Source organism: Herpailurus yagouaroundi, unplaced genomic scaffold (genome assembly GCF_014898765.1).
Source record: "Herpailurus yagouaroundi ecotype Mexico unplaced genomic scaffold, PumYag 182, whole genome shotgun sequence".
NCBI lineage: Eukaryota > Metazoa > Chordata > Mammalia > Carnivora > Felidae > Herpailurus > Herpailurus yagouaroundi.
Genome location: NW_024412413.1, coordinates 10,169,633 through 10,195,987, shown reverse-complemented (window position 1 = coordinate 10,195,987; position 26,355 = coordinate 10,169,633). Strand labels below are relative to the sequence as shown.

Sequence of the window (26,355 nt, the reverse complement as noted above, 5' to 3'; positions counted from 1 at the left end):
CTTCAGTCCCGGCCTGCAGGCCGAAAAGGCAACCCTGTGTCTCATCTTGGGCTCCGAACGCGCTGTCATTGATTTCAACCCAATCCACCTGCCTTTCGGGGTCACCCTGAGAAGGAGGGGTCAGGGAGACCGGGGTTTGAATCCGCGTGACCTTTGGTGACTTAGCTTCTTGCAGCCTGGGTTTGCCCACGGGTAGGACGAAGGCACCCGAGGGGGCTGCAGGCTGGAACATGCAGAGCAAACGTCTCCAGCGGCACAGACAGCTGCAGCGAGGAGGGTTTCTGTCCACACAGATGGCAGGGCTGGGCTCGGGGAAGGACACGTCTGGGGAAGCTGCCCGCTTTGAAAGTCGGGGAGGGGCCGAACCACATGGGTTGGCTCCAACCTCGGGCCTTTCTCCCCCTCTCAGGTTGAGGCCCTCGATCCTGATCCCTGACCCCGGGATGCCGAGCTCAGGCCTGCGAAAGGGCAGCAGGAAGCCAGGGGCTGGGACAAGTGGAGGTTAGTGGCTGGCTGGGAAGTCCCCCCACCCACGCCGCATTCCTGAGTGCTCCTGTCAGCAGGCCAGCTCCTCCTCCCCAAAGGCCGGTGGTGCCCCGTGAGGCTAGGCACCTGGCCTGGTAGGCCAATGCCCAGCGGGCCCTGCTCCGGGCCTCCTTACCCCGAGGGGGAGGTACCTAGGGTCCCACGGTGGAGGGTGGGCTCAGGGAGGCAGGAAGATAGCCCGGGAAGAACAGCTGCCCTGAAAATCCCTTCGACCCCTGGGGGGAACCTGCAGGAATGGGGTTGCCAGCATTTGGGTCCCCCCTTCGCTGGCTGACAGAAGGGGGAGCTTCTGCACGCACCAGCCCTGTGGGGTGGGGAGGGGGGGGGCCCTTGGGACCAAAGCTGCCACCGTGTCCCACCGGCTGGAGGAAGAGGAGACACTTGGTCCGGTGGGAGCCCGGACCCCAGTGTCAGCCTCTGGCAACGTGGGGTTTTTTTCCCCCATTATCTACACGTCACATCCCGTCTCCTAGGATACCCCTGCCCACGACCACTCGGCCCACCCCCAAGCACGAACACGGAGGCCGGGAAGACGAAGGGAAAAAAAAAACCTCACCCACAGGCAGAAGAGATTTCAATACAATCTATATTATCTCATATATAGATCTCTCACTTTATTTGCTCACTTCTGTCACGCATTTAAAATGTCAGAGACCAAAATAGAGCGGCTTTCTGGTGGAACTCATGGCAGTCATACACGAGATACAAAACTAGGGGACTCTGTCCTCTCATACATCATACAATTAATTTTTCAAGTATCTTTTATGTACAAAGAGCTACTCTATTGGGGGAAAAAATAAAAAACAAAAACAAAAACAAAAAAGACAGGTAGGTTATGCATCCTAGGAAGGAGGGGTGGAGTGGGCGGGCCCGCATTCCTAGGCCCTCATCTCCCCGGGGGGGCCGCTAGCTCCTTGCCGCGGAGTCCCCCTCCGTGTCCCTCCACGGACCATGCCAGCCGGCCAGTGCCAGGGCGGGCAGAGACCGAGGGGGCAGAGAGTCGGCAGGGAGTTTGGCCTGGAGGGAGAGTCAGAGAAACAGATTCGCGAAAGCAGAGGTGGGAGTGGGGGAGACTCTCCTCAGACAGCCCGCTCCCACTCGCTGCCTTCCTGGGCACTTTGGTCCCAGCGAGCCAGGCCCACCAGACAGGGCCCGAGAGCTGGCCTCCGGGACCCTTGCACGCAGGCCTCTGTGACCTGGGGGCCGGCTGGGTCACAAGGGCCAAAGGAAGCCTGGGAAGACGGCTGTCGTGGACCCCACCCCCACCCCCATCCCAGCAGACCCTTGGCACAGTTCATTCCAGTAACGAACGAAAAGGAAGAGACTCCAGGTGAAGTTCTGGTGCCACAGGCCAGGGCCCTCCTCACCCTGTCACCTTCTCCAGGCTGTTACAGCCCAAACCCCAGCGCCCTCTGGGTGTCAAAGGACAGAAGGCTCCGCCTGTACGATCGTTACATCGTTATCTGTCCAGAGGCTCTTCCGAAGAAAGACAGTGGCCTGCATAAGCCCTGCCTGCCTGGCGGGGCGGGGGGGGGGGGGGGGGGGGGGCAGGATCCGGCCCTAGGAGGCTCCAGGTGTATGGGCGTGGAGGTGAGCGAGGGGAGGGGACCGGTGATCCTGGCCACCCCTAAGGCCCGTGTCCGAGGGCGCGTGGCCCAGCACTGCAGGATCCTGAGCGCCAGTAGCTTGATAGGGCGCCCCCAGAGGCTGTCTGCGGCCAGACAGACTGAGGGCCTAGGAAGGGGGAGCTTTCGTATGTGACTAAGGCACAGAAGAGATGGGCCGAGGGGCCAGCCGAGGCAGGACACCAGGCCCTGTGTGGATACGGCGCCAGGAAGAGGAGTCTGGGGTCACCACTCCCACTTCCCAACTCCCTGCTGCATGCCCCATCCTTCCGTCCTCCCTCCCACAAGACCGTGTTCCTCCAGAAGCTGGTCTGAGATGTGGAAACTCAGACCCTTCCCCTGAGGTGGGAAGGAGAAGCCCTAGGGAGAGGCCAGGACCCTGTGGAGGTTCTCACTGCTCAGCCCGCGAAGGAGGGTTGGGAGCCGCCGACGCTTTGAGCAGCCGGGAAGCAAGGGCCCTGCCCAAAGTGCTCTCAAGAAGACAGACCCCAAGCGCTAGGGCAGTTGGGCTGCTGGCTGCCCTCAGCAGGCCAGGAGGAAGGGGCACGAGGCAGGCAGGAGGGGCCGCCACGGAGAGGACACCCAGGGGCCCAGAGACCCCTGCTTGGAGAGGTCTCGTCAACAGAGGAGGGGCCCAGATGCACCTGAGCGCCCTTCTGACGTGGGCCATGTGGCTCTTGGTGTCGCTCTGGTCCTTGCAGCATGCCAGGCAGGCCCTGGGTCAGGAGAGGCCACCGGGAGCATCTGGGTTCCCTCCTCCCCCTCCTGCCCGAGGTGAGGCTAATCTAGCAAGGACAGAGGGCACAGGGGAGGGAGCAGGCAGGAAAGAGCCCAGGTCAGATTATTGCACGGTGTTGGGGGCAGGGCTGGAAGTCTCGCGGGGGAGCGCGTGACCCGCGTCGGGGCTGAGAGGGCTGCGGCCGCCGGTCCACCATGGCCACATGGCAGGACGAGCCACGGGGGCACGGGAGTCGCTCCTCACATCCTCTGTCCCTCGCCCAGCAGCGCGGGGGTGGCCTTGTATAAATATTCCTGAAGGCTCGTCGTGAGCCTGGGCTGTCCCCTGGGCAGACAGCTTCTGGCTGTTCTTTTGGAAGCGACATGTGAGTGTTTCTGGTCCAATAAATTAACGGGCGACGCCAAAGCGGTGCCAGCCTGCCTCCCCGCCCGGGCGTGAGGCCGGAGGGGAGCACAGCCTGCCCTGAGCCGAGGCGCCAGTCCTCTCCACCAGCAGCAGCGCCTAGAACTCGTCGTCAGAGCTAAGCAGGAGAGTCTTCTCGTTGTCGCGGGCGCCACTGAGGCTGTGGGAGCGGGAGAGGCCGTGGGCGCCGCCGCGCCAGGCGGGCCCGGGCTCCAGGGTGGACTGCTGGGTGTACTGCTGGTAGGCCGGCGAGAAGTTGTGGATGGCGTCCTGCACAATGTCGTGCGGGTTCATGGTCTCCTTGAGGCTGCTAGAGATGCTCTTCATGGGGGCGCAGCGGCCTGCAGGGTGGGAGCCCAGAGGCAGGGGTGAGGGGCTGGGGCAGCAGGAGGCCCCTGGTCCGGGGACTGCCCCCCACCCCAAGGCTCTGTCACCCAACCCGCCCCCTCCTGCAGCAGAGAACGGGGTCCCGGACACAAGGAGGCACAGGCAAAGGAACGGCTCTCTGGCCAGGGCACAGAGTGGGCGCTGAGCTAAGCGGCCACCAGAGGCTCGTGAGCCCGGCTGGCGGGAAAGGACCCAGGGTGGAGAATGGCATCCGGCAGACGAGGAGCCTGGCGTGTCCCCGGGAGGCTGGCGTGCTGGGGGAGGGGCCCAGCTCCACTCTGGGACAGGCACCGGAGTCTGCCTGACCAGCTCTGTCAGGGCAGGCGGCCAGGGGCCCGGGCCCACAGAGGGGCTGACGTAAGTCTTCACCGGCTCCCCTCCGAGAGGGCGGAAGCCGCCAGCCCTGACGTGCTTCCTCCCGACTCCCTCTCTAATGAACGGTCCCCGTGGGTTAAGGGGGGAGAACTGGCCCAGGCCATAAAACCTAGAGGTAAGGGATAAGCCCGGGTCTCCAAATTCAAATTTGGCATGCTCTTTCCACCTTCATGTTCTCGGCCATAGATTTCCCATTCGCAAGCCCCCGGAACCCGGCAGGGCACATTCCGGAACAATGAGAGACCAGAGTGGAAGCAGGCAAACTCTACAGAGCGCAGCCCTTGGCAGGCAGGTGCTCTGACCTCTGCTGCCCGGGGGGTGCCTGTCGGGGAGACAGGGACACAGAGAAGGGGCTAGGGGGAGAGGCATGCTGGTGACAGTGACCAGGACTGACGTGCAGGACAGACGCGTAGACCGAGAGCAGAACCTACCGTAAGGGCCGTATGTTGGTACTGCCCGCGGCCAAACCCGGGGCAAAAGCAGGGCGGAGAGGGGAGGGGAGGGGGAGAGAAGCCAGAGAAATAGAGAAGACAAGAGACACGGCTGAGTCACACCGTCTGCCCACCACCGAGGCCGGCACACCGAACCATGCGCCCGTCCCGCCTCCCCGCCAGGCCCCACCTAGCACCCGGGCAGCCCCGGCTGCCCCCTGGAGCCTGGCACCTGGCACCTGGCAGGGCATGTCTCCCAGGGATGACTCCTCCCACAGGGCTCACACTTCCGGTGGGGGGTGGCGGGGGGGGGTGCTTACTTGTGCAGAGCCCGCAGGCGAGGTGGCTTTGGACCCAAGTCTGATTGGAGGGCTGAGGGGTTAGCGTGTGGGCAACAGGCCCGAGCCCAGCACAGAGGTGGGGTCCTGCCTTTCCCCGGTAGGGCTGGCCTGGGGTCTTTGCTAGAGCCGGATTTCTAGCCACGCTCCTTTTCGCTGGGGTGGATGTCTGGGAGCAGTGGGTGGGAAGAGGGCCACGGCAGAGCCACCACGTGGGCCTTTTTAAACCTCAAGGGTCCAGAAAGGGTTCTCTGCTATGGCCCCAGGGTCCAGGCACAATGCTGACTTTCCTAAGGGCACAGGCTCTTTCGGGACCAAGTCCAAGGGACATGGCTCTCAACACTGGGAGGGTGTTTACCAGGTCCTTCCAGTGGGGGGCCCAGTGGGAAGCGGGTGGGACACCAGCTGGCAGCAGTGGGGCATGGCCAGCACAGCGCCTGGCACCGAGCAGGGGTGCCTACAGCCCTCGGCCGGCAAGCGTGCTGGGAGAACACGGTCGGGCACATAAGAGTTGAGCGACCCGGTGTGCGGTTCAGTCCACAGGCATCTAGCGGGTCTCTCTCCAGCCAGGAAGAAGGGGAGGGGGCCGAGGGGCTCTGCTGCCGCCCTCCCCACCCCCACTCCCGGGGCCTGTGGTGGGCCTGGGCGCTAGGCCTGGGGAAGTGGGGTTCTCTCCTCCAGCCACATGGAAGGGAGCCGCCCAGCAGCCCAACCTCCGGGTGGACGTGTTAGACCAGGAGCTTCCCCTCCCCAGACCCACAGAAGTCATTTCAGGTGAGCCCGGCCTCCTCTTCCCACCCGCCTTGGCCATCCCCCCTCCGCCCAGCGGCAGCCAGAGGCAGGTCCCCTGACCCCAGGCCCCAGGGAGCTTGGGAAGCACCCCCTACCGCCAGGCCCAGACCACTTATTATCGCAGGATCTCGGAGGGTGGGCTCACACATGGGATTCTGAAAGGGTCTCCGGGGCATTCTAATGTACAACGGCGGGTGCCAACCTCTTCTAACATAAAGAGGAAGATGGGCAGGTGTAAAAAGAAAGCTGTTAAAATCGATTATCATCTGAGCGTGTTTCTTAGAAGTAAACCGGGCTAAAAAGAACTTTAGAGAGGAGGCAATTACAGCACAGAACGCAAAGCCGTGTTTGGCGTGAGGAACCCCGAGGAACTTGTCTATTCTAGGGTCTCCACCCTGGCCTTCCCGTGGGGATATTGTGCTGTAGCATCTCGGGGGTCTCCATACTCCAGGCCTGCTGCAAGAGACAGGTGGGTCTCCAGCTTCCAGGACGTCCCTGCGACCTTGTGTTGGGGGTGGGGGTGGGGGGGGGGGGGGGAGAGCCCCGACCTGTGTCCCCTCTCCCACAAGTAAGCTGGAGACGCCTGACCTGTCACCACCTGTCAGACACTGGGGGGCAGGAGGGGCCCTGGGGCGGGGCCGGGGAAGGCTTCTCCCGCTGGGGAGTCATCTCCAGGACCCTGGCTCATACCTTGCGCATCCAGCCTCTTGTCAGCATAGACCTTGTAGGTGAAGGCGTGCCGCAGGGCGAGAGCCGCAAAGAACATCTCCACACAGATGATGAAATCCTGGTAGCCGGCGGCCACGGTGCCCTCGCCCACAGACACGCGGGCCGAGTGGATCTTGGGGATGGCCCCACACTTCTCTAGGATGGCCAGGAGCATGCCTGGAAGGGGAAGCATGGGCATGTGGCCCTAGACTGGACCCCTCCTCTGGTCCCCCCTTCCTCCCTGGAGCACTGCCCGAATGTCACTCCCACCAGGAAGGATGACAGCCGGGGTCCACGGTTGCTCCCCCTGGGTCAGGGATGCCAACACCAAGCTGAGGCCTCAGGAAACCCCACTCTATTGGCCACTTGCTGGCCACCAACACTGAGATGTCACCAGTTACATGGGGTTCCCTGGATCCCCCGTCCATGAAGCGGCCCCACCGAAGGTCCCCCATGGCCAGGAGGTGCCCAGTGGACAGAGACCCTCTGGGCTCCAGGCTGGGATCATCCAGGGACAGCACAGGCCCCATGGGCACTGGGACAAAGAGCAGGAGGAGGGGACATATCTTAGGGGACAGGACAGCATGGGCTGGCCTCACAGGGGCTGGGAAGAGGCTCACCTTGCCAGAAGGAGAGAAAGATGACGGACTTGACCATGAAGAACTTGAGGACAGGGCTGTAGGGGCTAAGCAGGTCCCGGGTGGCAAAGTAGAAGAGGAAGAGGGCGTAGAGAGCTAGGCTGACGGAGATGTTGTAGATGATGGTCACGTAGAGGTAGCCGCTGGTGACACTGTGGGGAACACGGAGTGTTCTCTGGCTTGGACAGAGCTCTCCGAGGGACAAGGGGTCTCCCTCCCTCCTCTACCCCTCCGGTATGCCAAACCGCACGGCGGCGCTCAGCAGTGGCCCCCAAGCTGTGCCCCACGAGCCACTGAGAAAGGGCTCAAAGCGACCAAGACATCAGGGGGCGGAGGAGGAGAGGCGTGCAAGGGTGTGCACCCGGGGTGCAGCCGGCCCTGCCGCCTCTGCTTTGCTCACAGGTGTGTCCAGGCTGCAGGCCTGCGGCTCTGGTGCCCAGGCTCCCGGTGGGGACACCAACACGGAAGCCAACAGCACCAGGGTTGGGGGCGGGGGTTCATCCCGACGGTCAGGCAACAGGCGTCAGAGTGACACGGAGTTCGGCTTTGCTCTTTTCTCTTGAGCCAAGTCACGTCCCCCTCTGAGCCTCAGTCTGCTCACCTGCCCCGGTGGGGCCATCACGCGGGGTACGGCGGGTCTGCACAAAGCGTCTGCAAGCACAGGGCCTGGGTACGCGGGCACCGTCACTAACCCGCAAAACGGAATGAAATCCGCGTGGGAGAAGTCTTCTACCCGGGGGCTCATGACAGGCCTCTCAGGGCTCGGACCTTCTTGCTCCCTGCCTTGGGGGTGGTCGCTGTCCCTTCTTGACCCACCCCTGGGGCACCACTCTGGAGGCCGTCCGTGAAGGGGATGTGTGCGGAGGGCTGGCTCCTGGGCTGCAGGCGGGGCCGGGTGTGATGGCTGTCACTGCCAGGCTTGGGCCTTGCAACTTGGGGGTGCAGGGAGGCGTGAGGAGGGCCGCGCTGTGCCTGGCCTCCCCTCTAAGGAAGGTCATGGGCGTGCAGCCAGTCTACAACCACTCCCTTCCCTGAGGCAGGGCATCAGCCTCTGGGCAGGCCCACCCACTCCTGCACCCACACTCCTCCCCCCGACGCCCCTCAGGGGGACCCGCTGCTTACTCAAAGTCACCATCCCGGTACTTGCCGAAGGCCTGGAGGACCACGGTGCTGACAGCCATGAGTGGCTTCACCACGCAGAACTGCAGGGTGGCCTGTTGGGGGAGAAGGTCAAGAGTTGAGGATGAGTGAAGGAACTGTGTGACAAGCACTCCTCCGGCCAGCTGGGCCTGTGCTGGATGCTGGGGGGCGGGGTGGGGGGGCCCCATGTCCTGCCCCGAGGGGACTGCCTTCTGGAAGAGGAGACAGATTCTATGGGGGTCAGCAAGGCAGTTGTGCGAGCAGACGTTAGGAAGGAAGGAAGGAAGGAAGGAAGGGAGGGAGGACAGCCACTGGAGGGGCGTAGAAGCACAGAAGAGCCCATCAGAGAGGGCTCCTCAGAAAAGGGGTCAGAAGGAACGTGCCAGAGAGACGAGGACAGCAGAGCACGCAGCTCCTATAGACGGAGAGGCTGCGAACAGACACAGGCAAGCAGGTAGATGCTGGTGATGGACAGCGGGCAGGAAGGGGGCCAGGGTCCCGCTCGAGGCCTCCTCATCCACCCCCGGGTCTGGCTCCTGGCCCCATGCTGCTTTATGCCGAGCTGGGGGTCTCCCTGGGGCTGGAGGGGACCTCCAGGAGCACAACAAAGGGAGCAGCCCAAAGCACAAGGTCTGGAGTCCCGAGTCCGAGTCTGAATCCTGGCCTCACTACCATCTGGGGAAGCTCAAGTGAGCGGTCACTTAGCCTCTGAGCGGCCACTTCACTGGTAAACGGATGTAACCAGCGCCACGTCGCAGGGCCGAAGGACACATCGGCGTCTTCTGGGAGCTCTCCCCCCTTTCTGTGTTCAATAAAGGCCTCCACTGATCTGCTAGGCCACTGGCCGAATTCCTAAACCGGGTCCTCCCAGGGCCCTACCAGAGGTTCCAGTAAACTCCAGGACAACCCAGGGGGCCCAGAAAACCACCAGAATCACCAATCTTTTGAAATCAATAAACCTAAGGCCAAACCACAAGGCCCCTTCGGTAGAGGTGGGAGCAGCTTTAAAAGGATAAGCCAGGGGCACCTAGGGTGGCTCAGTTGGTTAAGCGTCCACCTTTGGCTCAGGTCATGATCTCACCGTTTGTGAGTCTGAGCCCCACATTGGGCTCGCTGCTTGTCAGTGCAGAGCCTGCTTCGGGCCCCCTGCCCCCCTCTCTCTGCCCCGCCCCCCCCCCCCCCCCCCCCCTCGGTCCCCAAAACAAACAAAAAAAAAAAAAAAAAAAAAAAAGGAGAAGCCAGTGTGGCTCGAAGCCAGGCAAGGACCCTGGGGCAGGGACAGTAACTTGTTGAACCCAAAGTTTCTGCCCCGTCGGGGACCTGAGTGCAGTTTGTGGGGAGTCCCGGGGGAGGGGGGAGGGTTGAGCTGTGGGGAAGCACGTGTGACGGGGACAGAGGTGCGATGCTGCCACCAGCCAACCCTCACACCTTGAGGGAGCAGGACCAGCACGTTCGGGGAAGAGGAAAGAGCCCAGGGAGAATTAAGAGCCCGCCAACAGGCCGGTGCCGTCCTGGTCAGCTGGGGAAACCAAGGCACGGAGAAGCTGAAGGGGCAGAAGAGGCCGCAGAGCCTTCGCTCAACCACACCCCTGGATCGGGTCCGAGATCAGTCAGTGGTTCCCAGCCAGGCTGGACATCAGAACCACCCGCGGAGCTATAAACACATTCCGGGCCCGGAGCTCCCTAACAGACCTTCTCCGTCAGGCTGGGGTGGGGGTGGCTGGCCAGAGAGTGTCTACCCTGAACCGGCTCTCCAGGAGATTCAGATACTGGGCGCCGGCCCTGCGTTTCTCGTTTCTCGGGAGGAAACTTTCTCCCAAGCGAAAGGGGTGCTGTTGTTATCCTCTTTCCTCTTACGACCTCTCCCTGCCACCTCCAGGAAAGTCAGCAGGACGTCCGAACCCACAGGGCTGGGGAATCATTTACAACAAGGCTACGCAAGCTAGCGATCATGGGATCAAAACTTTGTACACAATATGCTCATCAAAGAAGGCAGTGAGTCACAGCTGGGCCCTGGGCGGCTGGGAGGCTGGTAAACAATGGCTCTGAAAGGCCCCACCCACCGTGACCCCAGGACAGTTTTAACTCTTGCCCTCCGGGCCCAGGAGGGAGACTGGGGATCTAGAACACCCAAGGGAAGGCAGAGCTGGAAGCAGCAGTGAAGACCCGGTACGTCCAGGTAGGTGCTTTCGTGGGTACGTCCACACTGCAGGCAGCCCCCGCCCCCACCTGCCCTGCACAGAGGGGAGCGGAAAGGCCAGCCCTCTGGTGGCCACAGTGATCAGCTGGGGTTTCCATCGCCCCTTGCGACTACTCTCTAGGTGACGCTGGAGGGGCTGGCAGAGGTCTTGGCACCAAAGGGGAGACTAAATTGAGGTCATACTGGCGAGGTGTGGCACCTCTCCGAACAAGAGACAGCGGGCTCCGTGCCAGTCTGTGTCGCTTGCTTTGTACCCACCGCCGCACCTGTTCCTTCAACCATCCCTCAAGAAGTATCATTGTGCCTATTTTACAGAAGGAGAAGCTAGCTAAGTAAGGCTCAGAGAGGTTACATAACTTAGCCAAGGTCACACAGTCAAGAGGAAAAGCTGAAAATCAAACTCAGATGGGCAGACACCCAGGCCCATGCACTTAACCACAACACCACACTGCCTCCGCCCAGGCTACTCGAGACCACAGGGAAGGCAGCCGAGGAAACCGGAAGCTGGTGGTCTGCCAACGGAGACATGGGGAACAGACCAGACACTGCACAGGCCCGTCTTGGCATGTATCTTTCATGCAGAAGCCCTCCTGGCCTCCAGCCGCAGCTGAGGAGAGGTTTCAAACGGAGATTCTAGAATCCCCACGCGCTTTCCGATTCCCCCCCAGCCACCGAGACTTGGTCAAAGTGAGCAAAAGTATGGGACCACTTCGCGCCCCAGGGCCGTTCCAGACATCTTCAGGACACCCGCCGCTGCCCCCTGGAGCACACCCTGCGAACGCGCGTGCATTCCTGCCAGCGTGGGGAGTGGGTGCCGGGGCTGGGAGGTGGCGGCCCCACAAGTGGGTCCCCAGGGCCCTACGTCCGCCTCTGCCACTTGACAACCAGGGGCTCCCGGCCCCTGGCCGGTAACCCTTGCCCGGGGCGGCCACGGGGGCACACACCTGCTTGCAGAACCGCAGGAATCCGATGGAGTAAGTCTTTCCCCAGAGGCAGCATGTGCCATACACACAGCTGGACCTGGAAGAGACAAGCAGAGAAGGGGGTTGGCAGGCAGGCAGCCAGGATTCAGGAATGGTGGGGCTGGGGAAGGCCGCCCTCCCTCACATACACACGAGTCCGGGTGGAGGGGACTGGGCTGGGAACGGGGCACAGAGCCCAGGCCGAGCACACAGAGAGACAAAGGGAGGTGTGTGCGCCTGCGGGAGGGCTCGAGGGAGCGGGGCTACGCTGGCCGGGGCGGCAACAAACCAAGGTAGAAAGCAGTGAAGGGAAAAACCGCCAGAGGGAAAAACAGGCAGACAGGAAGGGACGGGAAGAGAGAGAGAGAGAGAGAGGCCCTCCTCCCCCGAGTCCCAGTGAACAGTGTGGCTCAGGAAGTGTGGCGGGGCGCCTCAAAGCCAGGTCGAGGGCAGAGGCGGTCCATGCGTCCAGCTGACGCCAGGACAGGCCCAGGAAACGGGGTGCTGTGGGGGGCTCCAGGGAGACTTCATACTCACTCGATGGGCTTCCCTCTGATCTCTGACATGATGGAACTTTCTCCCCCGAGGTACTCATAGCACAGGCTCAGGAAATTATAGATGACCAAGGCTGTGAAAAGCATCCAGAGAAAACCACTCAAATCAACAGGATGGGTAAACAGATAGTGGAATTCTAAACAGCCACGGAGACGAAGCGCCCCAGTCAGGGGCAGCAAGGCCGCAGGGACGTGAGGACCCACACAGGGATTCCATTTGTGACCGAGATCAGGCAACGCTAAGTCATGTTGTTTCGGGCTACGCACATGATGCTGCTGATCGTACCAGAAACACAGGGAGGCAATCGGCACAAAGTTCCAGATTGCGTGGGGACGCCGCAGGAGCGGGAGACCAGGACGGGCTCACAGGGCTGGTGGGAACCAGCCACGGGCACATTCTGGGGTTCAACAGGTACTGGCTTCATGACTGCTTGTTAGTTTCAGACACTTTTCCGTTTGTGTGGTGCCGGATCACAGCTTTACAACACAAGAAGCACAAAACATTCTCTAGAGGGATCTCAGGAGAAGTTTTTACAAGATTGAGACAGGAGCACCTTTGTCCGTTCAGCAACCTGCAGTGATGTGATAGTGTGCCCACATCACCATCAACTCTGCGGGTGCACAAACATTGTGGGAAGCTGGGCCGGCTCATTCTGGATGCGGCTCAATGTCACCGCAAAGACACAACTCAGCAACAGTGACCGACGGCACAGAAGTATGTCGTCCATGCTACAATTCTAGCAAAACGCTGTGAGCGTGTCTCCTGGTCAGAGGATTTCTGCGGGGCCAGCAAGATGAAGGCTGCAGCCTGCCGGGTGCTAGGAGCCCGGGGACGCACCAGGGGCAAGGACGGGGAGAGCGGAGAGGAGCAGGAGGAACGCAGCAGAGGCCGCCGGAGGGAAAAGGCACAGGAGGAAGATTGAGCAGAGCAGGGGAAACTCCAGAACATCCAGCAAAGGATGGACTGAGGGTCCAAATGGGATCAGGGGACAGGAAGGGCAGGGTGGGTACCAGTGGCCCTGCCTCCAGAGGGTTCCTTCTCATCTGCTCCTTGCTGTCCCCCCGTAGTACAGAGGCTTTGAGGCTCCTGGTGCAGCCCTTGGCTTGGTGTTCGTTTTTCCACAGCGACCTGGCCCCCGCCCACCCTTCCCAGCAACTAGATACCCCTCTTTCCCGGCAGGCTATGATGTTCTCCATGCTTTTGCCTTGCCGATCCCCCTACCTGGGGCGCCCTTCTCTCCATGCTCCTGGTCCCCGTGAAACCTATCAGACCCCCTGAGAAGTCTCTGGCCCCTCGCCACGGAGGCTGGTGTGTTCTCACCCACGGAACTGCTGATCCGCAGACGCTGTGCGGTACTTCCCGCCCCGCAGTGTGGCTGAGCGTGATCCCTGACTGCTGTCACTGGACTGCGGCCCCTGGAAGGGGCCCACTTCTTCCCCAGAGCAGGACACCGCGCTCGGCACTGATGCGGGACTACCTTGAACTGGAGCACATCCAAGCCTGGTGACAGAGCTATAGGCAAACAGTGGCTTCCAGCAATTGGGAAAAGGAGTATTTTTGAGGTGCTTCCTATCACTCAGTTGCTCTAACCTACTAAGGGCTCACAGCAGGGATGGGTAGCACCCAATATACACGACCCACAGCACCCACCACACTGTGCTGTGACCATCCCTGTATGGACACACAGCAGAGGTTTGCAACACGGGTTTGCCACCGGTTAGCTGTGGGCCTCTCTGTGCCTCTGTCTCCCCATCTGTTAAATGGGGACAGTAAAGGTACCTGCCTTGCCAGGTGGTCTGAGTATGCCAAGGACTCAGAAGAGGGGTTGGCACTCAGCAGTGCTCACTAGGTGGCCAGTACTGTTTACCTGCTTGTCTTCCATGAGGGCTAGCATCCCTGGATGGGGCGGAGGACACTGTAAGCTGCCTGCCTGGCATGGGAGCAGCTCCGGATATGTGGGGACTGCAGAAATCTCCACCGAGCCCCAAAGCACTCTTCAGTGACAAGAACTTTGGGGCTAAAAGAGGGTGGGCGTCAAGCCAAATCTGACAGCAGTCTGCTAATGTCCAAAACCACACAAGGCCAAGTAGACTGGATGTGTCCATTCCAAGCTGGGTCCAGCTACATTGTGGCCAATGGTACTTCCCAAAGATGGCCACACCCTGGGACACTGACACCCCTCTGTGGGGAGACAGGGTCTTCCTCCCTCTCTCTGCATCTGGGGGGACTGCGGTGCCTACAGCAGAGGCGATACTCCAAGACGTCTGACGCTGGGGTTAGAGGAGGCCTCTGTCGTCTGGTTCTTTCTCTGGAGATGCCTGCCCTTGGACACAGCCACCACGTTTCAAGGAAGGCCAAGCCAGCCCACGTGGTGAGACTACCCAGAGTGGCTCACGCAGGAGGAACTGAGGACCAGCCGATGCCAGCATCGACTGCCAGACACATGAGTGAACCGGACTTCGGATCCCACCCCAGCTGAAGGTCCCCCAGTGGAAGCCCAGATAGCAAGGCACAGGGACAGACCATCCCCACTGTGCCCTTTTCAAATTACTGAACTGCACTGTCCATGAACAAAAGAAATGGTTGTTTTACACTAGTCTGTCTGGGGTGATTATTTATGCAGCCATAATAAATGTATACATATACATATGTGTGTATATATGTATGTGTGTATATATATGTATATATGTGTGTGTTGTATAAATATGCATACATGCGTATAATGCGTGTGCATATATGTGTATACGTATTTGTATATGGGGGTATATAATATACATGTGTACACGTATATATGCATGTGTATGTGTATTTACGTGTATGTGTGTGTATACATGTGTTTTTGTGTATATGCATATACCTAAATGTGTGTATATTTGTGTATATGCATGTATGTATATGTGTGCATATATGTATATGCGTACGTGTGTATAATGTGGACACCTATGCATATACATGCGTGTGTGCATGAACATGTTTGTGCACGTGTGCATATGTGCATATATGTGCACACAATATGTGCATGTGTGCATATGTATTATATGCATGTGCATACACATGTAAGTGTGCATATACTTATATATGTGTGTATGTACATACATATACATACATGCGTGTGTGTGTGTGTGTGTGTGTGTGTGTGTGTGATATAAAACCACTCCTGGAATTGCCAGGATGTGCAACGGGCTCTCACACCTCTGTGGCAGCCTGTTCTGATGCCTCTGCTAACTCCCAGGGGCAGGCCCTGAGGTGCCACCTCTCCCTTGGCAGCCCTCTGTCCATTGCCCGGCTCGCTCCGCACACCACAGTCTCCCTATTGATCCGTCCGATCCTTCCTGTTCAGGGGCAGCATAATGAAGCAGGACAGCCGTGGACCCTGGGGCCAGGCTACCAGGGTACAGATGGCGGGCCCACCACCTATGAGCTGTGTGACCTCAGGCAGGTTTCTTAAGTGCTCTGTGCCTTGCTTTCTTCATCTGTAAGCCATGGAAAACAGCAGCTCCCTCCTTGTGGGGCTGCTGTGAGGAAAGGGCCGAGTGTGACTCCTCTGGTAAGGCTGAGCTCACACTGAGCAATCCACAGTGTGTTACCTACTGCTCTTTCGAGACTGTAAAGTCCTTGCAGGCAGGAACTGAGGCCTACCCCTGACTACCAGAGGGCCTGGCACTCACACTCAATCAGCACAGAAAGAAGAAACAGACGGACGTGGGCCTTAACTTGGGGTGAAGCTCGGAGAGGCGGGCAGGCGGGGCCGGCACATGGCCTGCACCCCGTTCTGCACCCACAGAGCTCACCCTTCCTGGGCTGCACAGCTGCGCCCGCGCCAGGCAATCAGACTCTGGTTCCCAAAGACAAAAACCCTCGAGAGAAGCCACGGGGGCAGAGGCTCATCAGCCCCCTTGCCCGGAACCACCCTCCAAAGCCAGGCCGTCTTGTAACCCACTCCTGAGAGGAACTTGGTGTCTGAGCTCACATCCTTTCCTGTGTCACAACACACGTCAGCACCCTCCTGAGTTACGTGGCTGAGCTGTCTATCCACAGCCAGCCCTGCGTTCGACTGGCTAGAATCATCAAATTTCATCCATCTCTCTCAGTGCAAGGTTCTTGACCTTTTACCAGTGCTCTAGGGCCAGCTGGTCTGTAAAATACCAATTCACTGACGGTTTCCTTTCAAGAATCATTAGTGAGTCAATAATGCACTCTTAGAGAAGGGAGACGAGATAGAATCTCCTCGAGAGGACTCAAACAGCCCACATCGGCACCCATTGACCATCTGCACAAATCAATCCCCTCCTAGGAAATTACAGAGCTAGGCAAAACACTACCCCCACCCCAGCAAGGGTGTCTGCAGTGGTCAACTTTTCCACCCCCGCCCCCTCTGCCGGCCCCCCACCCCGAACAAACGTGAAAACATGCCGGCCCTGGGCCTGAGAAGAGCAAAACTGCTGAGTTGGGGGTCAGCAGTGCACTTCTTAGGCAACAGTCTGTTGCCCGCCTGCCCTTCTGACCACAGCTCCAGTTCTGCCCCAGAGACACAAAGTGACTCTATGCCTCCCTAAATACTAACGACAGCTTGGTGCCAGGCTCTGTGCTCGGCCCCGTGGACACATAAGCGACCAAGGGACCCACAAACCAGGCCCTCCAGTCTAGAGGGGGAGCATCCGGCATGAGGGAAGGGATGGTCCTTCTCTCTGTCCTGCCCTGGACCATCGGGCACCTGGAACTTTCTGCTCCATTCTAGATACGAAATCTTAAATGGACTGGAGCAAAGGTACACAGGCAAGAGCAAAGGAGATGGAGATGGAGATGGAGATGAAATCAAGATCATACTAGAGCCTTGAGGCCCGGAGAAAAGACAGTACGGTCACTCTCTTCATATAAAGGACATGATGTGGTCCAGAGAGTCAGACGGGACCCGCCTGTCTGACAGGGGGCAGATCCTAGGCTTTCGGCCTCATGTAAGAAACAACTGCCAACAGGCCATCTTCAGAGATGAAAGGTAGTGAGCTCTGTGCCAGTGGAAGCTAGCAATCAGAGGCTGGGGAGTCTCTTAGCAGACATTATGAAGGACTCCTAAGAGACCTAGTCTTTACAGGTCCCTTCTGTCCCTGAGACTCGGGCCCTTCTTTCCTCACTGGAGGCTTCTCTAACCCACAGCTGCCTGGACAGGAGTCCTCACAAGCTCCCCGCTACAGGTCAAAACGGGCACATCTGTCTGTTCGTTCAGTAACCTCTCACTAGACACCTCCGATGTGCCACGCTCCGTGTGCGGAACCTCGGTGACCCTGGGGGCAACCTACTGTTGTTCCAAACTCGCCGCCTCCATGCACCTGCAGCACCTACAGCTGGCCCTGTGGCCCAGCCTTCTTCGCCGCCCCACGTTGGGCTCTGCGCCGACAGTACGGAACCTGCCTGGGATTCTCTCTGCCTCTTCCCCACTTGCTCACAAGCTCTCGCTCTCTCGCTCTCAAATAAACAAAAAAACTGAAAAAAAAAATATGTGTTTTCAATTTGAGAGAGAGAGAGAAAGAATGCAAGTGGGACACAGGGGTAGAGGGAGAAAGAGAGAATCTTAAGCAGGTTCCACGCTCAGCATGGAGCCTGATGCGGGGCTTGATCCCAAGACCCTGGGATCATGACTGGAGTCAAAATCAAGAGTCGGATGCGCAACCGACTGAGCCACCCAGGCGCCCCTGCAAAACTTAATTCTGACCACTTTGGACCAGAATCTTCTGTGCTCAGGAAATAGGAGCTTCAGAACATGCTTCCCCCTCTTTTTCAACGATCACCATGGACAGGAATGGATGCCCCTCGCTGCAGCCATGGTGGGCCGGGGGTTTGCCCCGAGCTGCTCCAACAGCAGCTCTCTCCAACTCCCTTGTGGCTTTTCTGTCCTTTCAATTCTGCTTACGGCTGCTTCCTGCCATCCAGATCACTGTTTCTGATGCCTCTTCTGACTGGTTTCCTCTCAATACCTTTCTTCATTCTGATCGACAGCTCCTGTCATTGCTGGCTCTGGCAGCACCCTGGACAGCCACCCCTGGTCCACCACAGCCAGCGAGTGCCTGGCAGCACCCTGGCCGGTGAGTCTCTTGTGACACCTGCGTGTGTGGCCCTCGGCTGGGTTCGGGTGACCCTGCTGTACCCTCTCTGCCTAGGAAGACACTTCACTTTGGGCTGGATTCCAGGAAGCAACGTTTGTCCAAAATCTGAAACAGGGTGGATGAAGCATCATTCTTGAACTGTTTCTTTCCAGGCACGTAAAATCTCCTCTCCTAACCAGAGCTCATGATTTTCCACCAGAGAAACCCATCTTGCACTCCTCCACCCAGGCTGACACGCAGGGCAATTCTGGGGACCAAAGACCCTGGGGTGAGTCTGGCTTCTGGCAATTACTCTCCAGGTAATCGTAAGTTTCTTCACTGACTCAAATTCTTTTCTCCGCACGTGTAAAATGGGGATGATCGTATATCCACCAGGTAACTGGGAGGGGAGAATGAGCTAACAGTACCGAAAAACAGGTGGCAAAACTGAAATGCTACACAAACAGGATTAAGAAAACAGTGCTTGGGGCGCCTGGGTGACTCCTTAGGTTGAGCATCCGACTTCGGCTCAGGTCACAAACTCATGGTTCATGAGTTCGAGCCCCGCGTCAGACTCTGTGCGGACAGCCTGGAGCCTGCTTCAGATTTTGCGCCCCCCTTCTCTCTGCTCCTCCCCTGCTTGCGCTGTGTCTCTCTGTCTCTCAAAAATAAGTAAACATAAAAAAAAGTAAAGGAAAAAAAAAAGAAAGAAAACAGTGCTTGCATAAAGCGATGGGAGAAGTCAGGTCTCCCTCCTCTGAGCTCTGGCCCCTCTGCACCCCTGATCACAGAGCTCCCCAGGGCGGTCTCAGAGTCATCATTAGGGGCTACCCTCGCCCTGAGCACGAGCACTACATACATGCAGGGGGCTCGTTCTGCCCTCCTCTGTCTCCCTGCCCCGAAGGCACAACCTAGCGCCACGTGAATTACAGCCCTTGCCAGATGGGAGAGATGTGACCCTGGGTGAACCATTTACTTCTTGGAGATGCAACCCCCACCTTGGAAGACAGCAATACTGCCATCAATTTGCGGGGTTCAGTCCTACTTGCTGTGCCCCCCCTCCAGTGAAACGCCACTGAAGTGAGAACAGGCCCGGGGGTGGGGGAGGGGAGAGTACAAACCTTCACGCACAAGGAGACAGCCGACCAGAGATGCTGCCCACAGCTCTGGAAGATACAGTGTGGTCACCGACCCGGAGATGGGGGGAGGCCAACGAGAACCCCGGAGAAGCCCTAAAACTGGACACGCTGGGCAGTTCTGATGGCTGTGGGTGAGGGTGCAAACGGGAAACTCAGCTACAAGTCTCCACATGGAGCTACCGGGTTTGTACTTTCAGAGCAGGTAGAGACGGTTCTGTCCTCGGAGAACATGGCTCAGCAGAGGGCAACGAGATGGCCAGGAAGTGGGCAACGCCTGAATGCGACGGGCGAGATGCCAGGTCCCTTGCCCCATCTGCGCCCTCAACTCAGCCTGCCCAGCTTTTGCCTCCCAGGCTGGAAGCGAGAACACTGTTCTCTGGGGAAACAGGCCCAGAATCAAAAAGTCTTCATTTGGTGCCTGCCCCCTGCGCTGCTCCCCTGCATAAAAATGGCAGAGGGCACATCACGTTACCCAACTGGGAGGCCCAGCAGTTTTAAGCCCCATTTTCTTTTTTTTTAAAGAGAGAGAGAAAGAGAGATAGTGAGCATAAGCAGGGAAGAGGGGCAGAGGGAGGGGGAGAGAAGAGAGAGGGAGAGAATCTCAAGCAGGTTCCACACTCAGCACTCTCTCTCTCTCTCTCTCCCTTTCTCTCTCAAAAATGAATAAACATTAAAGAAAATAATAAATAAATAAATAAAGCCTTTGATAGAAAAGCTCAAGGGTAAAGATTAAAACAAAACAAAACAAAACAACAGCTCCTTGAAAACAGAACAAAAAAAAAAGCTCGAAAATTATAAAGAAATTCTGAGGTTCTGGGGCGCCTGGGTGGCGCAGTCGGTTAAGCGTCCGACTTCAGCCAGGTCACGATCTCGCGGTCCATGAGTTCGAGCGCCGCGTCGGGCTCTGGGCTGATGGCTCAGAGCCTGGAGCCTGTTTCTGATTCTGTGTCTCCCTCTCTCTCTGCCCCTCCCCCATTCATGCTCTGTCTCTCTCTGTCTCAAAAATAAATAAATGTTGAGAAAAAAACAAAAATTAAAAAAAAAAAAAAAAAAAAGAAATTCTGAGGTTCAATCCAGAAGCACAACATCCTACAAACAGGAATTCCAGAAAGGGAGGATAAAGTGGTGGGGGAAAGTTACCAAGAAACATACAAGAAAATTGCCCAGAACCTCAGGACAGGGGTTTCCACACGGAGAGGGCCCACAAGATGCCCCGCACGAGGAACGTCCCATTACCTGGGAGATTCTCAAACACGGGGGATAAAGGCACGGCCCCAAAAGCAAGCCTTAAAAAAGTAGGTCACGTACAGGCATCAAGGATCAGAATCCAGCAGACTTTCCCCAGACAACACTGAAAGCTAAAATACAGGGGGAAACACGTCTTCAGAATTCAGAGGGAGGATGGTTTCCAACTTAGAACTAGATTCCCGTCAAACTCCAAATAGGACAATACAGTAAAAATAGTTACAGATAATTTTCAGATTTTAGGCTTTTCAGGCACTTTTTTTTTTTTTTTTTTTTTTTTGCCAGGAAGCTCTGGGAAGGTATGTACTGACCAAAAAAGGGGGAGTAGACCACAAATAAGGGGGAAAATGGCATCCAGGGAACAGGCGATTCAGCAGAGGAGGCAAACAGGATTCCAGAATGATGGTGATGGAGAGACCCAGGACAGACGCTGAGTGGTAAGAGGCCAGACAGGAGCCAGTCCAGACCAGAACAAGAAAAGCAAGGCCCGGGGGAGTGCCAGCAAGGGAAACCCAGAGCTAACAGATTCACTGCTGTGTCTGCACGGAGGAGAGGTTTCTCTCTGTTATTCAGCTGAAGCATTTGGGAACAGATTAATGATAGATACACAGCAGAGCAAACCAAAAAAAGCAAGACAGGCAGTAGCCAGAGGAAAATAAAAAGTTATACAGGGATATGTAGTCTCAGAACTCAGGCTCAGCTGTGATCAGTATTGACAGACAGGTAATAAAGCAAATGCTGAATGGAGACTTAGAAAAAACGGTGATCTAGTCACAATGAAGAAAAGAGCACTGTGTGGATGGGGCGGGGGATAAGGTGCCTAAATCAAAGCCTTGTACAATAGGAGGTCACCATGTAGCACTATCTAAAACCGAAAGATCAAGAAACAATAGTATAAGCATATTTTTAGGTTATTCTAGGAACAAAAAAAAAAACAGTCTACAGAGTTGAAAATGCAGTGAACTTGGGAGTGAGGAGGAGTCAGGGTCATTTTATCTTTCAACTGTGCGCACTATGAGAGTTACAATTTTAGTTGTTTTAATTTTGTTAAAAAGACAATCGGGGTGTCTGGGTGGCTCAGTTGGTTAAGCGTCCGACTTCAGCTCAGGCCATGATCTCACGGTTCGTGGGTTCGAGCCCCGCATCGGGCTCTGTGCTGACAGCTCGGAGCCTGGAGCCTGCTTCGGATTCTGTGTCTCCCTCTCTCCCTCTCTCTCTCTCTCTCTCTCTCTCTCTCTCTCTGCCCCTCCCCTGCATGCACTCTGTCTCTCTCACTCTCAAAAATAAATAAACATAAAAAAAAACTTCAGAAAAAAAGTAAAAAGAAAAGACAAGCCAATATCTGTGCAGTGCCCAGTGAGGTGCGGGCTGCCTGACTCCGAAATAGGGGTCGCCCGGCAGAGCCCTACTCCTGTTCCCCTCTGTCCCTTCCCGGGTTCGGGGGGTACTGAGAAGGAAGGGTGGGAGGGGAATGAATGCGGGGGGGCCTCTTTTTGAATTTTAGGGACCTACTCTTATCGCCAACTCTGCAGGGGATCTTGCACATGAAAGGACAAGGGGAGGGGGTCCCAGACGCTGAGCAGAGATGCAGAAAAGGCCAAGCCCACCAACCCAGACACTAAAGCTGGTGAACCCTGGGGCGGCCTGGACTTCCCCGCAGCTGCCTCACTGTTTGTAAACTCCCTGGGAGAGGCGGAGAGGCGAGGGGATAATAGCGTTGCTAGGAGACATGCTTAGCAGGGAGGCAGACTTCTTACCAGGACCTTTAAGTAGACCAGGAGGAAGGCTGGGACAGGAGGGGCCTGAACAAAGAGGCTTCTGGAGTGGGGGGACCCAGCCAACCATCTGCCGCCGTCTCTGAGGATGGTACTGAGGCTCCTCTTCTGCCAGGCGCCTAGTCTTCTGGGCCCCATAGAGGAGGGAGACTACACGGCCCCCGGACCACACAGGGGAGAACCCCGCAGCAGGAAGCACCCTCTTGCTTCCGAGGGAACCAGCGGGCAGAGGCTGCCCCCGGGCACACATTTGTGATCAGAAAAGGATTCTCAACACCAGCCTTGGCAGCTCCCCGGGGACCCAGAGGATTCCCTGGACTCTGCTGCTTCCAGGGACATCAGACATTAGAGCCCCAGTTATGCCCAGAGCGGGTCCCCACCCGGCCTCAGGACTCTCAGCTGCAAGAGCCAGGCAGGGATCCCAGCCCGGGAATTCGGTGAGACCCCACGCGAATGCAAGGCACACAGCAGGTGTTTGATAAAGTCCCTTATTCACTCAAAACACACAGACTGAGTGAGCACCTGGCCTGGCCCTACCACCTGGGCTCTCTGCCCGTTCCTGCTCTCGCAGGAGCAGAGTCTACTCAGGGAGAAGAGGGCAAAGCAGGCACGCACGGTCAGGCCACGAGGGTGGGGCTGGAGGGGCAGGTGAGGGCGAGGTCTGTGGCTAGAGGGGCAGGAGGGGCCCAAAGCGCTGTCAGGCGCCCGCACTTCTTTGCCAAGTCCGAAGGCATTTCCTGAGGCCCACGAGACCTCAGGGATACACAGGTTCAAAGTGGGACAGGAAGGGAGACTCCGCTTCCATGGGGGTGAGCACACTGCACTCCAATATCCACGGAGCCCAGGGCCCGAGGCAAAGCCCTCGCGCAGTCAGGGACATGAACAACTGGTCGTGGTCAGCGCTGCCCCGCCTCAACATGAGGAACCCTGACATCTGGTCACTCTGCCTGAGACCGACAGCGCAGATACGGGAGGAAAGAGAAAAATACACGACCCTGACAGGAGGGGCAGGGGGCATCAGAGTGGGGGATCCTGAATTCAAGGACCCCCTCCCGCCACCCCTGCCGGCCTATGTCGGCCCAGGGATCATGGGCCTGTGACCTGTCTCAGGGCCTCTGGCCTCTCCCTCCTCCACCCATCCTCCACAGAGAGATTTTCTAACCTGCAATTTCCAGTCGCGTCATAGTTTTGTGCATCCACGGTAAAAAAGAGAATCTGATCTAATCTAATCTAATCTCTTCTGGCCGTGGCCAGCCCCCAGCCCGGCTCCCCGCACCTCCCGGCCCGCAGAGTAGGGATTCCCTCCTTGCCCTGTGCATGAGCTGTCCTGTCTGCCCAGGATGCTCTGAGTCTCTGCTCCCTGTTCCTGTGGCCAGGCCCTCGCAGAGAGCTGCCCCGTCCGGTGGCCGGTCAGGCAGGCACCCAGGGGCCGGCTTTCCTCCTCTCGGCCTAGCAGCCAGCAGGGGGGCCTGGCCGGTGCTTGGAGCTCAGCACCAGAGCTTCCATACCACACACGAGACCCGAGGCCCGTGAAAGGCAGCGGGTCGCTTTCTTGGGTGGCGCAGCAGAGCCTGCTCCCGGGACAAAGCCCTCAGAATTAAGGCACGTGGGGGAGGGAGGCTCGCCCCTGCCACTGCCCTGCCATGGGCCCCTGGCTAAACCCCTGACCCATCCGTACCTGCGGTTTCTATCTACGAACGGACAACTTGTTGACCGCTCACCCCTATCAGAGATGCCGGACTGAGAAAGGAGACCCAGGGGCGGGGTCCCTGCTTGCAGGTAACCTGTAAAGGGGCTGTGGGAGCCACGTGGCAGAGTGCTACAAGGCGTGCTGTCCCCTGTCAACTGGGGCCTGGCTGGAAGCCCTGAAGCGGGTAAAGAAGTGAGGGGCAGGCCCCGGAGGAACCCGGGGAGGGGGGGCTTCCGGGAGCCCGGGGGAGGGGTGTGCGGCCCGCCCCGCCCTGCCCCGCCCCGCACGCCCTCCTCACCCTCGTAGCAGTCCCGCACGGTGCCGAAGTACACGTAGTACTGGTCGTTGGTGAAGAAGAGAAGGCTGAGCCAGGAGTCGAAGGCGTAGATGGGCACGATGAACAGGATGCGGACGATGTAGCGCTGCTCGTTGGGGCAGCTGTAGCAGCGCAGGTGCATGTAGATCTGGGGGCGGAAGGGGGCGGGCTCAGTCAGGGCCCCCGTCACGGCAGCACCGCCGCCACCCTCCTCCTCTCTGCCCTCTGGCTCTGCTGCTCGCCAGCTCTGTGAACATTGCTGAACCCCGAGCCTCAGCGCCCTCCTCGATGATGAAACTCCCCATAGGGCTGTTCTGAACATCAAACCAGAGGGCGCATAAAGCTTGCAGGGGCGCATTCAGCGGTGCCCAGGCCAGACTCACAGACACGGGGACCGTGAGAGCATGCCCAAGGCTGCACTGATCAGAGTCAAGGATGGCCGGGAAGTCTAGAGTCATAATAAGCTCCCTGGGGACCCGTGTGCACAGCCGGGCTGGCAACCTCAGGCGAGTGGCACAGAGGAGATATTTACATCTCCTCGCCTCCACCCCAGCCTCCCTGACGCCTGGTCCCAGGGGTTTCAGGGCAGCAGCGTCCACCCCGTGTGTGGGACAGACGGGACCCTTGCTTCCATGGAAGGTGGAAGCGCTTTCTGGCTGAGCGGCTGCAGTGACGTCATCCTGCGTCTCACTTTCCCATCTGTTACACAGAGGCAGCGCTGCCTGCCTCACTGGGAAGCTGGGAGAATGAAGCGCAGTTTTTAGAAAGCGGGGGAAAAGAGAAGCCACACACAAATGCCAACAACTGCTCTGGCCACCCTCCTCAGTCCCAGCAGCCAGCGTCCCGTCCCAACTCTCGTGACTTCACACTTGGCCCTGCCGAGTCCTGGGCTCGGGAGGAAGAGAACAAAACATTCCCCATCTGCTATGAGCCAACTGCCTTGGAAGCCAACGCATTCGAGGAGGGACAGGGACCCAGGACAGTAGGTAAGGAGCGGACGGGGACCCGAATGGGCTCAGCCTCCCCTCTTCAAACCTTCTCCTTCCTCGGACAGCCGAGCCAGGTCTTGGCCCACACCAGCCTCCTGTGGGGATTGCGCGTATGGGGGGACAAGGAGACCTGGCTTCTCTCCCGGTGCTGCCACCAACTTGTGCGGGAGTAGGCCAGCACCCCCTCCCATCTCGAGGTCTCAAGTTTTTCATCTGCAAAGGGGCCGCTGATGTCCATGTGTCCGCGCAGGGCCCCCCACAGCTCAGGCTGCACATGTAACCTGCACACGTTCTGCCCCACGCAAGGTGAGCAGAAGTGACGCGTGTCCTTTCTGGACTGAGACGGTTGAAGAGCCACAACCAGTTGTCAGACGGATGACACCGTGAAGCTACAGGACAGGGGAGCCATACAGTGGGGCCTGAGCCGCACCGATCGGGACATGAACGAGAATCAACTTCTACCTGGTGGAACCCCCAGATTCAGCTTATTTATTACTGCAGCAGAGCTCGGCCTCATACTCTGTTGGGCTAGAAAACCTCTTAGGATCCTTCCAGAGGGCCTTCAGAGGCTCTCTGGCTCAAAGGCTCCTGACCGGCCTGGGTACCTGGTGGCAGGTGATGAGCAGGGCCGTCCAGACGAAGAAGCCAGAGATGGCCTGCGCGGCAGTTGTCATCAGGAACACAGGCTGCTCCATGGCCGTGGGGCTGCCCTCAGGGGTCACAGAGACACTGGGCGAGGCTGCCACGGTCGTGGGCGACACTTGATCCGGGGCCAGTGCGGCCCCCCTCACCGTCATGGTGCCTGGCAGCAGGGGGTCCCTGAGAGAAACTCTTGCAGGAAGCGAGGAGCTGGCCTAAAGAGAGGAAATCGCACTGTTAGCCTCCTTCCCGGGTGAGTGGCAGCGTCGCAAACAATCTTCCGGGTCTCTTCTGTCCACCTTCAAAATGTAACTGGACTCTGACCACGTGTCTCCCTGACCCGGCCACTACGATGGTCCCAGCCCCTACCGTGTCTCCCCTGGATACATGAAACAGACTCCTGAGCCGTCTCTCTGCTTCTGCCTTTGCCCCTACTGTCCAGTCCCCACACACAGCGGCCACATGAGGCTTCTCAGCCGTTAGCCAGACTGGGCCCCCCCTGCTCAAAACTCCCCGGTAGGTCCCATCTCCTTCAGAGCGGAAGCTGCCATCTGTCCAATGGTCCACAAGACTGCCGACGGCTCCCCAAGGCTCTCATCTCCCCTCCTTACAATTCTCACCCTGACCCTCCACTCCAACCACAC

At 58.3% G+C, this 26,355-nt stretch overlaps 1 protein-coding gene and 1 long non-coding RNA gene across 3 annotated transcripts; one reads left to right on the top strand and one right to left on the bottom strand.

The window, feature by feature from the left end:
- Positions 1 to 294: 294 nt before the first annotated feature.
- LOC121040356 (uncharacterized) lies at positions 295 to 1,336 on the top strand. Its single transcript, XR_005795243.1, has 2 exons — positions 295 to 501; positions 1,020 to 1,336. It is a non-coding gene; the product is annotated as an uncharacterized LOC121040356 (long non-coding RNA).
- TMEM184B (transmembrane protein 184B) lies at positions 1,136 to 25,962 on the bottom strand. Of its 2 annotated transcripts, XM_040490844.1 has the most exons (9): positions 25,678 to 25,962; positions 24,066 to 24,231; positions 11,821 to 11,911; positions 11,266 to 11,341; positions 8,104 to 8,195; positions 6,964 to 7,133; positions 6,326 to 6,520; positions 4,506 to 4,526; positions 1,136 to 3,653 (listed from the first exon to the last, which is right to left on the bottom strand). In XM_040490844.1, exons 1-9 carry the CDS (start codon positions 25,867 to 25,869, stop codon positions 3,412 to 3,414), a joined length of 1,245 nt encoding a protein of 414 aa, XP_040346778.1. In that variant the 5' UTR covers positions 25,870 to 25,962; the 3' UTR covers positions 1,136 to 3,411. The 2 variants fall into 2 exon arrangements, with proteins under 2 accessions (XP_040346778.1, XP_040346777.1); XM_040490843.1 differs by lacking the exon at positions 4,506 to 4,526 and having other exon boundaries at positions 25,678 to 25,926.
- Between the last annotated feature and the right edge of the window lie 393 nt (positions 25,963 to 26,355).

Coding starts and splice junctions, on each gene's coding strand:
- TMEM184B (XM_040490844.1), bottom strand. CDS start 25,869: ATGACGGTGAGGGGGGCCGCACTGGCCCCGGATCAAGTGTCGCCCACG. Junction 4,527..6,325: donor CAAGAGGCTGGATGCGCAAG/GTATGAGCCAGG, acceptor GGCCGCGGGCAG/TACCAACATACGGCCCTTAC. Junction 3,654..4,505: donor ACCAACATACGGCCCTTACG/GTAGGTTCTGCT, acceptor CCCACCCTGCAG/GCCGCTGCGCCCCCATGAAG.